The following is a 14,042-nucleotide window of genomic DNA, read 5'->3' as shown; positions in this document are numbered from 1 at the left end:
TTGCGATCCTCCTGCCTTAGCTTCTTAAACTGCTGAGATTAAGCTTCTTAAGCTTACCATATTAGGTTTATATTTTATACGCGCGCGCGCACACACACACACACACAGAAACATGTATAGAAAATGTTATATGACAAAAAGTACCAAATTCTTTAAGTTTCCTTTGAGAAATTAGGTGAAAGTGAATTTTTCTTCTGTACTTTTTATAAGACTATGTATTTATTGTTTGTATGATTTCTAGAGAAAAATAATTATACAGCTTTTGGGGAGAACTTGATTTACTAATTTTTTAATGTCTCCCCAAACATCAAGTGTTCTTTCAAGAACAGGCAGTACACATTATATGTTCACTGTGCAGTTAAATACTTTCTCATTGACCTTTCCATGGTCAATGAGAAAAGTTTATTATGTTATCAGAAATACATGAAGTTGGGAATGGTGATGATAAACATACATAAAAACTTAAATGCAGAACATTATTGTCATGCATTTGTTCTTATCAACTGTTGACTATCAGTCTCTGAATTCATCTTATTTAGTAATAGTTACTGACATGACTTCAGCATTTATATTAATTGCTTTGCATTCAGAAAAATGCGTAAGAGTGAAGAGCCAGAGTTTGTTTAGGTTTTAGTGTTACCAATTTGACCTATAGATGAGCAGTGTGTGTGTGTAGGGGGAGGCAGGTATTGCCTATTTTTCTGATTTTTATAGAATAAGGGAGACTTACTCTTGGCTTTAAACTTTTCTCCTTCCTCCTTGCTTGCTTGTTTGGTTGGTTTTTATTTGGTGAGGCCATTTGGGTGTGATACTAGCTTGCCCTTTTATTGTTGCCATTTGACCATATTTGTTAGATCTGATAAGATTTTTCTTTGATCCTTCTGTATGTAACTAGAGGTAAGTATAAGTAAATAGAAGTCTTGACAGTGTCAGCAAGTGTTAGTTGCATTATTTTATTTCCTTTTTTTGCATACACCACAACTAGGACATATTAAAATTTCTATTACAGGTTCACCTGGAGGAGAAGGATACTTATTTTGATATATTCATTACCCTAGTAAAATATGTTGAAATCAGTTTTGATAATGTATACTATTGAACAGAAATTGAGATAAGCTTGCACATTTATAGTTATATAGTAAAAGAAAATAAGCCAAGGTTTCTATGTTTATGAGTTTATATGTAAGAAGTTTTGTTTTTTTTTTTTCCATCTTTTGTCCCCTAGACCTAAAGTGTTTTCTGAAAAGCAGTCTATTTATGTAACCTTGGGGAATTGATGTAAAACCTGAATATTCTCGTTTTTGACGCGTGGAACGGGACTTGGTAGCCATGTCTTGTGGTTAGGATCCAGATCACACGAGACTGAGTTCTGGCGCTCTAGCTGCTTGCTGTAGCCATCTCTGTGAAGCAGCTTTTCCTAAGAAGTCAGGATCACATGGGAGCTTCTGGCTAGATCTGTTTGTTAACACAACATAACTCCCAGCCTGGGAACTCAGAACTGTGTACAACTGGATAGACTTTAGTGTGTGACAGATTTGCATGGTGTTTATGTGTTTGCTTTCTTGTATTATCCAAAATAATAATTTGAAACTTTTTTAGAATGGATTATAGAGTTCCATATTAAAATAGTTCACTTATAAATTTTCCTCCAAACATTTATTTGAAACAATTTAAAACGAAACTTCTTAACAGTACATTGAACACATATATACCCTTTTCTTAGTAGTGGCTCAGTTAACATTTCATCACATTTTCTCTGAGCCATTTGAGAGTATGCTTCACACATCATAATACCATATCCTTAACTACATGAGCATAATCTCAGTACTGTTGATATAACTTTTATATTTTTATTATTTAATATATTTCTAATTCTTATTTGGAGTTGTTCATTTGTCTGATTTTTATTTATATCCCTTTTCCTCTTTTTGGTTATTTTAAAAAATATTGCAATCTGTCTCTTCCTTCAGATCTATTAAAGTGTGCTTTACATATAGTTATTTTTAAAAATCCAGAATTTAACCATAGATTATACATTGTATTTAGTTATGTCTCTTTTAAAATCTAGAATTATTCTGCCCTTTTTATCTTTCATGTCACAGGCATTTTAATCTTATAGAATGCCCTAAAATGCGAGTCAAACCAAAAATTTTTGGCTTGCTACATAGGTAGAACACTACAGGTTGTATTGTATTGACTAGTATACCTTTGTCTAGTATAGTTGTGTACTTTACATTTCTTGCTCATAATTTTTTTCTTTTCTATTTTTTCCTCTCCTATGGTAAAATTTATATGGTGTGAGATACATAATGCTCTTCCATAGGAGATCCCTTTAGTGCTGATATTGAACTCATGGCCTTGGGCATGCTCAACAAGTGCTTAGCACTGAGCCACATTCCTCCTTCCAGAGTCTGGCGCGCCCCCCCCCCCAACCCCTTCTTTAGAGAGGCAGGTATAGATAGCATAGTAGTTGAGATAGGGACTTGTACCTGACTTCTGCCATGCTGAAACCCCTGCAAATTACTTGACTAATTTTTTGTGCATTCATTTTAGGATAAATTAAATGAGTGAACAGTAGTACTTAACCCCAGATTGTCATAAGGATTAAATGTGTTAATTTTTGTGAAGTGTATGTAAAACCTTGCATATCATAAGAACTCAATGCTATTATTTATTTTTTAATGGTTTCTAATTCTTGTTGATGGATATTTATAAAACTAGCTTTTATGTATGTTTTTAGTAGTGGTTTTCAACTTTATTTGTTTGTTTATTTAGTGATGGTACTAGGGATGAACCCAGGGGTGTTCTACCACTAGGTAAAAGGCCCACATCCACAGCCCTTTTTATTTTTTATTGTGAGACAGGGTCTCACTACATTGTCTGGACTGGCTTTGAACTTGTAGTCCTTCTGCCTTAGCCTCATGAGTTGCTGGGATTATAGGTATGCACCACCATGCCTGGCTTTATATATATTTTTAAATTTATATGTGTATTATGAAAGTATTTTGCCCCCCCCCCCCCAAAAATATACACGTATAAAATTCTCTTTGGTCAACAAACATTTTTGTACTTAAGCATTTATTTGCCTACTGAATGAAGGATAAATCATTCAAATCTAATATTTTCAATATTTTTCACTTCAGGCTTGACCTAGGTAGACATATTTATTCATTGTATAAATGTTGAATAAATACCTATTATATGGCAGGCAATGTGTCTTGCTTATAATAGTGTTCTTAGAATGGTGGTTGATCTGGGGGATGAGTTAAACAGTATTAACAGATGCATCATGTTATGTGGGGGTGCCTTGGGAGCCCTTAGTAGTAACTTCCTGGACAAAGTGAAAAACAGTCTTAGCAGAGGAGTAGAACTGTGTAAAAGCATGGATCTAGGAACTGAAAAAAGTTCAGTAGGTCTGCAGTTTTGAGTGTATGTGGAAGGAGTGAGGTTGGAAAGAGGAGCAGGCACCTGGCCATGAAAGGCCTTCCAAATGGATAACCATATAACTTATGTCTAAACTGGGACAGCTCTGAGAGTGAAAGTAAGCATTGTTAATAATTATGTGGACAATAGGTAAATTGAGACTGCTGTAGGAAAGTCAGGATGGGCCCCAGAGCTGCTTATAACCCAAGGGCTGTTGTACATAAATTCATGTTTTATGAGCCTTACCTTTAAGAAAAAGTTGAGAAAAGGTGTTTTAAATCTCAGTGCCCTTGTTATCAAATGGGTTTTGTAAAATGCTTCGACTAGAGATAGGTGTTTTTGCCATCATACAGAGGAGCAGAACCAAGATGGGAAACTTTTAAGTTTGTTTTAGAATATGTATGTTTCCATAATATTATACCTTGGATAGCTAGAATTCTGCCTTTTCATGTGGATGGTGATGGGATTTATGATTATGCTACTGATTGGAGATGGATATTAGATCATAATTTTTCTTAATATTAGTAATCCCCTCTCCCCAAATATTTACCAGGGAACTGATTTAACATATATTGAACACTGCCTAAAGTGCTTGATACTAGGCACAATCCGAGGGACATTTAATCTTTATAATAATTCTGTTAATGTTACCCTCATTGTACAGAAGAGAAGACAGAGGTACTGTTTTGCCCAGGGTCAAACAGACAATAAATTATGCAACTTTGACTTGAACATAGGTTTTCTGGCTTTGGAATCTGTACATAACTAGTAGGGAGGGTATCCTGGTCTCAGATATAAAGGGTATTATTAGTAGTTTCAGGCCTAGTGAGAAGCTTGAGAATATTTTTATTTTAAATTTAGTTAAATGTTTTCATAATGATTTTTATGTTTTATAGCCTCCAGAAGTATGTTCGGGAACAAATTCTATTAGCCGTAGCAGTAATTGTAAAACGAGGATCATTAGATAAATCAATTGACTGCAAAAGCATTTTTCATGAAGTCAGCCAGTTAATAAGTAGTGGCAATCCCACTGTGGTGAGTATGCAATTTGTATGTATAAGTATTAAATTTTTTATTTTTGTTTCACAGCTAGCATTATACCAATACTAGTATGGATTTCTACATAAAAGAAGAAGTGTGCTAATAAATCAAGAAATTTTCACTTGTTCAAGTTTTGTTTTTTAATGTGTATATATAATTTACATGTAGTGTATTTTGCTTTTGCATTTGATTGTTTTTATATATTGGCATAATATTCATAATCATCATTTTAATTGGTTGTAAAATATCTTAAATTAATATATTATAATATTCCTAATCATTTCTGTTGTACTCTACTACTGATTTAACATCCATAGCCCATTAAAAATTCTTTTTTTGAGACAAAGTCTGGTTGCCCAAGCTGACCTTGAACTTGTGATTCTCCTCCCCCAGACTCCTGATTAGCTGGAATTATAGGTCTGTGCCTTTGTGTCTGATATTTTTTCCCATTTTTAAATAAACCTTGGACAACTACTGTTTGTTACAGAACTGTTTGAATTAAATATAAAATGACATTTGGCAAAACAAAAATCATTAATAGTTGCCTGGGATTGAGCTGCAGATACTTAACTCATATGATAACTGTTTCTAATACTTAACTCACCCATAAATTATATTGGCAATACTTGTTCATTCTGATTCTCAAGAATTAAATCTTTAAATATTTTGAGTAGTTATTATTATTATTATTTTTTCCCTTTGCTTTCCACAGTTTTTTCTTGAATCATTTGAGAGAGATCTATGTGAGCCCATATATCGTACAATTCTTTTGGAATTCCTTTGCATCTTCAGTGGCCTCTCAGTAAAGGGCTGAGGTTTTTATTTTTATATTTTTTTTCATGGTGCTGGGGATTGAACTCAGGGCCTTGTGCATGCTATACCCCCACCCCAAGTGTATGATTTAATGATATGCTTGATGCTTTGAGATTAAGATGTAGTTGTACATTTTAGGAGGGTTGTGTGCATTGTCCTTTACTTTTCACTTTTACGTCTGGCCTTTTACCATACATGACTGTATACTTATCTCACTGCTCTAGACATTTGCTAGGGTCTAGACTGAAGGAATCTATAAGCAAGCTTGTTAGAACTATGGAACTCACTTACTAAACACGCCCTAAGTTTCTTTCCTCCCCTTTGGAATTCACCAGTGATCAAGTGTTTATTTTTTTCCCTTATCAATTTTATTGAGGAATAATTTGCATTCATTACTGCATTTATTTAAAATGTACACTTCAGGATATTTTTTGTAATTATTTATAACATTAAATTATTACCAGAATCAAAGGTACAGAATATTTGTTGTGATTTTTTTATTGTGTGCATTTGTGTGTTATGCCATTTTTGTGGCAGATTTCTTTAAGTAGTGCTGTTCAGTAGAACTTTATTGGTTGCTAGAAATGTTCTATATCGGTTCTTTTTTTTTTTTTTTTTTTTCCCCCTTGGTACTGGGTATTAAACTCAGAGCCACTCAACCACTGAGCCACTATTTTGTACTTTATTTAGAGACAGGTTCTCACTGAGTTGCTTAGTGCCTTGCTTTTGCTGAGGCTGGCTTTGAACTTGCAATCCTCCTGCCTCAGCCTCCTGAGCCACTGGGATTATAGGCATGCGCCACTGTGTCTGGCTCTATATCAGTTCTTTTCATTATGTAGGTACACCAGTGATATGTAGCTTTTGAACACTTGGCATGTGTGACAAGGAACTGAATTTTTAAATGTATTTAATTTTAATTAATTCAAGTAACCATATGTAGCTAGTGGCAACCATATTGAACAGGGCAGTTCTAGAGATATTGATAATCCAAGGATTTAATTTTATGCCCTTTTACCTTAATATTATGAATATCTTAGTATTGTGAAATCTAATTTTTAATTTAATCTAATTGTTTATAAAACTAGAAAAACGTACATTTTTTAATCATCACATTTTATAAAGCATTTTGATTTTATGTAGTGGAAATTTCTTGAAAATGATCCTGTGATAAGAGTCCATTTACAAGTTTTGAGATGAAAATTATTGGGAAGATACTTATTTACTTAACATTTTCTCTATAGTCTCAAAGATCGCTTTTATTGGTAGATGTGTTCTTCATTTCTGATGGAGACTTAACTCTTGAAGGTTGATGCTTTAGGGATACCTCATTAGTTGCATAATGACAGTCTTGTTATTTGTGCAGATTGACATGTGTGCAATCCAATGCTGGCTGTCACAGAGGGCTTAGGGGAAAAGTGCTAGCTACTATGGGCAAGCAAAAGGTTTAGAACAGAAAGTCCTATTGCATACTAGCCCTGAATGCTCTGAATCAAGTTACTTCTCATATTTTAGATTTTGCTTTAGCACATCTTGTTTCATTTTGACAGTCCTGTAGTTAAGAGTCTATCTTATTGCAATGGACTGAATTTAAATTTGAGGAACTTTACCAGTGGCGCTGAGATCTATCTATAACTAATGCCCTTTCTGTGCTAGTTTAGTGATCATTCCAGCTGGGATTTTGTTGTTGAGATTTGCAGCCTGTCTTCACCCGCTACAAGTGACCTATTGGCACTGGGACACTGCAAGCAAAGGATAAAGAGTCCCTTGCCTCTCTCAGGAATGAGCACATACTCGGGAATTGTGTTCTCTACTTCCTTTCCTCTGGGGTAATTTGACCCAGCACAAAAAGTAGTCCACTGCAAACTGACAATTGGGGTTTTCCAAGGCACTGAAATAACTGATGTTCTGAGAATGATTAGAACAGATGGAGCTGTTTAGTTAGAGAAGATTTTGCTGTATTCACAGTGTGTATACTTTGAGAATATAAGTAGGTAAATTTAAAAATCTTATAAAATACTCCACAACAAAGATTTTCTTTTCAAAGTCAAATTTCTAATAGTAGGGCCAAGAACATGTATAGTAGTAAGAAATCAATAGTTAGAGGTAGAATTTTATTTCAACATTGTAAGATAAATTGATTTTGGTGACTACAATGAAAACATTAAAACTTAAATAATCTATATTTATATGGCAGGTGAAATACACACACTGGCCTTCCCTCAGTAGCTTGAAACTAGCTCATTCAGCCTTTGGAAGAGTATTGGGTTTTGGTTGGTTGTTCTCCTGTGCTAATTTCATGAATGTTTTTTATCCAAGTTTAGGGGTAATGTGGAATATGTAATAAAGCACTGGTTTTGAATTATACTTAGGTTTAAAGTGTAGCTTTGCCATTTACTGCCTATGTAACTTGAACAAATTATTTAACTACTATAGGCATATGTAAACTAAATGTGATGATACCATTTCAGGGAATGCTCACTAAGCACTGTTTGTGCTTCTTCCTGTGTGGCCTCTCGCCCCATTTTTGTAGAATCTTTAGAAAGTGAACTATAGTAAATTATCTCTATCAAACTTTTAAATATTGAAAAGCAGAAGAAAGTATCCAAAATGAAAACTAATTATTTGTATATTTTAAAAGATACAGATAAGTAATAGATGAGTTTCCTTTAAATGTTTTAAGAAGTAACTTACAGTCTTGGTTCACTCCAGAGAGTTTTATGGAAAGATTACATTCAATTCATAAAACTTTTTCTATTTCTTAGTATAGTTTTCCATGTGTCATAGTGTGTTCTTAGTGTAGTTATGCATGTATGGTTATTAAGTAATATGTTATTTTATGCCTGTCTTTGTGGGCAGGCTGTTTTACTTCTATGCTTATAAAGGTTACCGTGGTTACCTCATCTCAGTTGGCAACTGTCAGACCTACTAGTTTGAAAGGCTTATGGAAACTTTCTTTCCTAGGGAAGCAACTACATTTTAAAAAATTTTAAGCTAAGATTTAAGCTAAAATTTTTAATGCTTCATGTTTGTCTTCCCTTGTAAGTAGCAAGACTAAATCACTTTTAAAGGTGTTTAATTCAGCATTTAAGCCCCTTCACTCCTCTTTGCCATGTTAAAGAGGAGTGAGTGAGAAATTCACTTGTCTACAGCATTGCTGCCCCTGGATGTGATAGCCAAGTTAATCTCTCTTATCACAAAGTCTCATTGATGTTTGCTTAGAAGAGCAGCTGGAAGTCTGCTTTATGTATGGCAACCTTTCATAGTTTATTCTTGGTAATAAGGCTCCTGGGGCAAGAGCCAGGCTATTATAAGAGACAATCCTCTCTCTGAACAAGAGCATTTTATTTTGTCAGCTGGAGTTAGTGTTTGAGTTTCTTGTGCTTGTGACAGTAAGCTGGTGAGTAAGGCAAGTTATCTCTGAAGGGCCTTCCCCCACCTCCACTAGCATGAAAATAATGGCTTTAATTAGAAATGAGAATGCTGCTGTAAAGCTTTTGATGTGAAGACAAGAGTTACTTAAAATTGTTAGCCAGTTTATTAATTTGAATTTTCAGTACTTCAGTGAAAGAAGACTTCTATGAAGACTTTTTCATAACTTTGAGACCTTATGGCATTGCCTTCTATTTATTTTACATATTTTTCTCTTTGAAATTTGATAAAGAAAAAATAAAGATCATCATGTATTTCTTTTCTACTTTCCTCTTGTGTTAACATAATGATAAGCATAGAAATAAGCATTGATTAATTAATTCAAGGAATATTTACTGAGCATCTACTATATTACTTTAATGATGCTGTAGTTATGGTTATCTTTTAAAATGACAACTCTTTTAATTTGCTTGAACATAGATAACAAGAGGTGTGTGTGTGTGGGGGGGGAATAAAGACAAAACAGATGGTAGTTATTTTATGATAATGGTAAAAATACCCCTTCCACTTTATCTCATCATGACCTGCTACATTGAGATAGCACTTTCAGGTGTATTATTTAAATTGAAACTTAGGGCAATCATGTGAAATTAAGCAGGGCAGAGAGTAGTAACCAGTAGACAGCTGTGGCTACCTTCAATAAAGTGCCTTGTCCACAGTTTTTTGAAGTGGGAAATCTTGACCTGTTAGAACCCAGATTTTTTTGGCACCTGGGCAAAACAGTAGGATTCTCATATTGTATGCCAAGAGTCCTTTAGAGTGTTTTTTACTTATTTACTTATTACAGTGTTTTTCACTTATTTTATTTACAATACAGGTTCAATAAATTTTGTTATTTTGTTTAGTTTATCTGCAAATGAAAATGATAAATTTAGAGCTTCCTGTTGGTGGTAAATTGCCAGCAGCAGTGAATGACAGACAAGCTGCTTGTGAAGCAAACATAAATCAAAAAGAATGGATCTGACACCACTTTGTCAGAGGCTTACACTGCAGTTCCCAGTAGTTACTTTGTTCTGACATTAGGTAATAATTGCTACTGAAATAATTCTTTTGCAAAAGTGTATGATTTCATTAATACAGTTTACTCACTACACTTAAAAATTTAATTCTTTGTGATCTGGCATAAATAAAGCATTATTGTGTTAACCTCTTAGAAGTCTGAGATTTGGACTCTGGTCAAATTCCTGGTAACTTTAGTGTGACAGTCTCATACCGCTTTTCTCAGTCAACTTTCATCTGATTTCACTGAAATTGTTTACAAGAGTGTTTGTTTCTGAGCCTCCTCAATATTGGAGTCACTATTTCCAATACGATAATATTTAGTTCTTATCTCTATTATAGAATATAGTTCTGGTTCTGTTGCTTAAAGTTAGAAGGGGAGTTAAGAGGTTATACACTTAGGATGGCCACTGAGACCTAAATTTCTGAGACAAGCAGTTAGAAAACTTCTACAAGGGTATGAACGAGTTAAAGTTTGTGATCTCTTCTTGGCAGATTTGATGCTTTTTCTCCATTCCCACTTTCTCTGTCCTGGAAAGGAGCTGCCCTCTGTTCTCCTTAGAGAGCTCATTTTTGGCTTGTTTCCCTACCTATCTTCATGACTATACAATGTGAGGGTAGCTTAATTTTAAGGGGATTTAATTGACAAACACTGAAAATGAGTAAACTTTTGTTACTGAGCCGTAGACATTTTGTGATATGTTTAGTATCCCTGTGAATAGGGAGAAATGTGTGTTGATATGTGTTGAAATACTTTGCTCTCTTAATGTATAATTAACGCTTAATTATTCATCTTTCTTTGATGAATGAATTTATTCATTTGGCCCTTTTGTATAGTGTTTATTGTTTATGATGCTAATCTCATATCCTTACAGGTTTTCCAAATTAAAGAGAGATCAAACTACTTGATATATTTTAATGATGCAGATCTCTTTCTGAATTTTAGTTCTTTGGATGCTGATAATTTTTACATAGTTATAAACAATATTTCTTCATGCTGCATAATTTATTTTTATGTATTCCTTAAGTAGTATGTGGATAGAAAACGTTTTTATAGATTTGTCTTTTCCATAAGTATAAAAAGTAGACTATAAATAATATATGTAGATTAATAGTAATGGTATATAAATAACATATGCATTAAGAAATAGGAATGATAGGATAATAGGCAATTTTCACTTTTTTGTGTGCTTTTCTGAGATGAAGATATACTGTATTATTTTTCTGGATAAAAAAATTAAGAATGAAAATTTTTTTTTTCAGAGAGCTGTCTGTAATGAAAACTCATTTTGTTCCTGATTCTCATATATTAAGAATGGGGCTGGGGCTATAGCTCAGTTGGTACAGTGCTTTCCTCACATGTACAAAGCCCTGGGTTCAATCTCCAGCACCACAGGAAAAAAAAAAAAAAAAGTACTTTTAGCTAGGTGCAGTGGCACATGCCTATAATCCCAGCAGCTTGGGAGGCTGAGGCAGGAGGATCGAAAGATCAAGATCAGCCTCAGCGATTCAGCGAAGCTCTCAAAAAAAAAAAAATTAAAAGGGCTGGGATCTGGCTCAGTGGTTAAGCATCACTGGGTTCAATCCCCAGTACTCAGGGGTAGGAGGAACAGTATACTTTTATGGATGAATTTGTTCATCAATTTGTTCATCCTCTCTTGGAGGAATGTATTTATTGCCAAAACTTAAAAGCAATTTTATGCTCTGGGGACTCCTTGTTTGTTGATTGAAGTTTGTAGCTAAAGGAGACTTAAAAATCTTTCCTGATTCTGAACTGCAGTAACCTTTCACCTGTCTTTGCCTTATCCGTTTTTTTCCACTAATTTGTTTCATATCTTTTTTTTTTTTTTTTTTTGGTACTGGGGATTGAATTCAGGGGCACTCCACCACTGAGCCACATCCCTAGCCCTATGTTGTATTTTGTTTAGAGATGGGGTCTAACCTAGTTGCTTAGCATCTCACTAAATTGCTGAGGCTGGCTTTGAACTCGAGATCCTCCTGCTTCAACCTCTGGAGCCTCTGGGATTACAGGTGTATGCCACCATGCCTAGCATTGTTCCATATTTTGAGGATAAACATATGTGTATAATCTTAAGGAAATACTCATTTCATATTTAATTAAAACTTTATTGTATGTATTGAACATTTACTAGAGGTGTTTTACTGAAAATATTAATATGATCATAGTTTAAATGTGCCATGTTGTGAAGACACTCAATATATGGTAAGTTGTAAATTACTTGTGCAAAATTATTATGGATTGTTTATTTATAAGGATGATGGTTTGTCTAAGGATGCTTCTGAATTTTTATGCTTGCCTGTTTTTTCATATAAGTTATATGTGAATTCTATTTTCAATAAATTATCTCATTTTAGAGTCTCTTAAACATTTAGATATCTGTTCCAAGGTCCTTTTCACTGAATTCTTATTTACAAACTTTAGGTCAAAATCCAAGACTAACACTTATAAAAAATACAGAATATTAAAAATTGTCTCCAGAATCAAAGATCTTGAAATTCACTTTTTTAGATCTTTATGAATTAGCTTTCATTTGAATTTTATTAATTTGATTTACTGTGCCTATTTATTGCTTTATTTTATACCTCTTTTTCTAGCTATATTTAAAAATTAATGTTCACAGTCGATCCGATATAATTTAAATGTGTTTGAGAGGTTTCAATTACTGGCACTTTAATTTTTAATCACCATTTTAAAAGAAAGACTTTTTTAAAATTATAATTTTGTTAACTCATTTCTTTTTTGGGGGCGAGGGGGCACTGGGAACTGAACCCAGGGGCGCTTAACCACTGAGCCACATCACCAATTTTGTTAACTCAAAAATGAAGTTATTAGGAGAAAACCTGCCATTGGGTCCCCTCTTGACTGTAAGAGTTCTGTTCTTCAATAAATTCTACTCTTAGAAAAAACGAAAACCAAAGTTATCTTACTCGATAAATTGAAGTCCCTCTAGTAAAATGACATGCCATAAACAGTTCTTTTTTCTAGGAGAGGCTTTTGTGCTGGATTTCTCAGACCATGGTTCTTTTTTGAGACATGCAAAAGCAGTTAAACAGCCACTCTTTTGAAGATTTGGGGATGAGGGAAACTTTTATTTTAAAATAAATATATACTTTAAAGTAAAATTTACAAAGTGTGGGAGTGGGTAGAGCGCTTGCCTAGCATGTTCATGGTCCATCCCCAGCACGGGTATGCAAAAACCAGCCGAACACCAACACCTCTGTGTGTGTGTGTGTGTGTGTGTGTGTATTTAAAGATAAATCAGGAGCACTCAGAGAACTTTTATCATTATAGAAAAGCACCATTGATGGATACCTTCATATTCCCCAGATTATTTACAGTTACTTCCGGGTGTAGATAATTCTGGGAAACCACTTTAATATGTGGAATTGTATGCCTGCTAAAACATTAGTTATATAGTCATGCTTATTTTGGTTGAGATAAAAATAATAGGAATTTCTTTTTTGTTTTTACATTTTTAAAGGAAAATTTCAGATGTATATAAAAATAGATGAGCACTATGTCAGTCTCCCATGTAATCATTGCTCACCTTCAACAAATATCAACTCTTTCCAGTCTTTAGAAATTTAATTTTATATATATTTGCTAAGATTTGCCAAGATAAGCATCTGTAAGGTCAAGGTACTAACATCAGAAGCATTTCTGAGCAAAGATGCTGCATGCAGTTGGTGGGTGGGTCTGACTGTGTTCAGCTGTTGTATAAGCTTGCAAAAATAGTATCATCTTGACTTTCATCTTTCGGTTGTTCAGAGGTACCAAGCATATTTCTTTTTAACCCCTGGAAAAATGCCAAAATAATTTGTATTGTTATCTCCATCTTTGGCACCTTGATTCTAAATAGTCTATGAATAAAATTAATGAGTTGATATTCTGAGCCTATTAGAATTAGAAAGAAGGAAAAATCCTCATTTTTAATTTTTAACCTTTTTGAGTAGTACTTGATTGATACTTTGGAGACTACTAAGTCTGTTTTAGTGCTCTCTTCATCACCAGCACTACACTAAAATTGGAATGAATACAGAGAAAAGAAAGATTAGCATGGCTCTTGTGAAGGATGATATGTAAATTTGTAAAGTGTTCCATCTTTTTGGAAATTGAAATTGACCAAATTATTTTCATGCTACAAATGTGCCACAGTGTCTCCCACTATTTTGTATAATTATAATGTGTCAATTAAAAATTAATTTAAAAAGTCTTTTACTTTTCATCTGTTTTGGGATACATCTTACCAGAATCAGAACATTGAATCAGATAGACTTGGGTTCAAATCTCAGCCGGCTTTAGGTAATACTTACCC

The 14,042-nt window shown here is 33.8% G+C and overlaps 1 protein-coding gene and 1 pseudogene across 1 annotated transcript in view; both read left to right on the top strand.

Moving 5' to 3' along the window:
• The window catches only part of Xpo4 (exportin 4), a 122,958-nt gene that overhangs the window by 40,389 nt on the left and 68,527 nt on the right, over positions 1 to 14,042 (top strand). Inside the window, exon 4 of the mRNA XM_026394968.2 lies at positions 4,320 to 4,458. Within this exon, the coding sequence (XP_026250753.2) occupies positions 4,320 to 4,458 (139 nt within the window). The remainder of the gene's footprint in view (positions 1 to 4,319; positions 4,459 to 14,042) is intronic.
• Positions 13,721 to 13,834, top strand: LOC113187226 (U6 spliceosomal RNA; annotated as a pseudogene).

The sequence above is a fragment of the Urocitellus parryii genome, chromosome 2 (genome assembly GCF_045843805.1).
Source record: "Urocitellus parryii isolate mUroPar1 chromosome 2, mUroPar1.hap1, whole genome shotgun sequence".
NCBI classification, from domain to species: Eukaryota; Metazoa; Chordata; class Mammalia; order Rodentia; family Sciuridae; genus Urocitellus; species Urocitellus parryii.
Note: the sequence above shows the minus strand (reverse complement) of the source record. Positions and strands in the feature narration are given on the sequence as shown.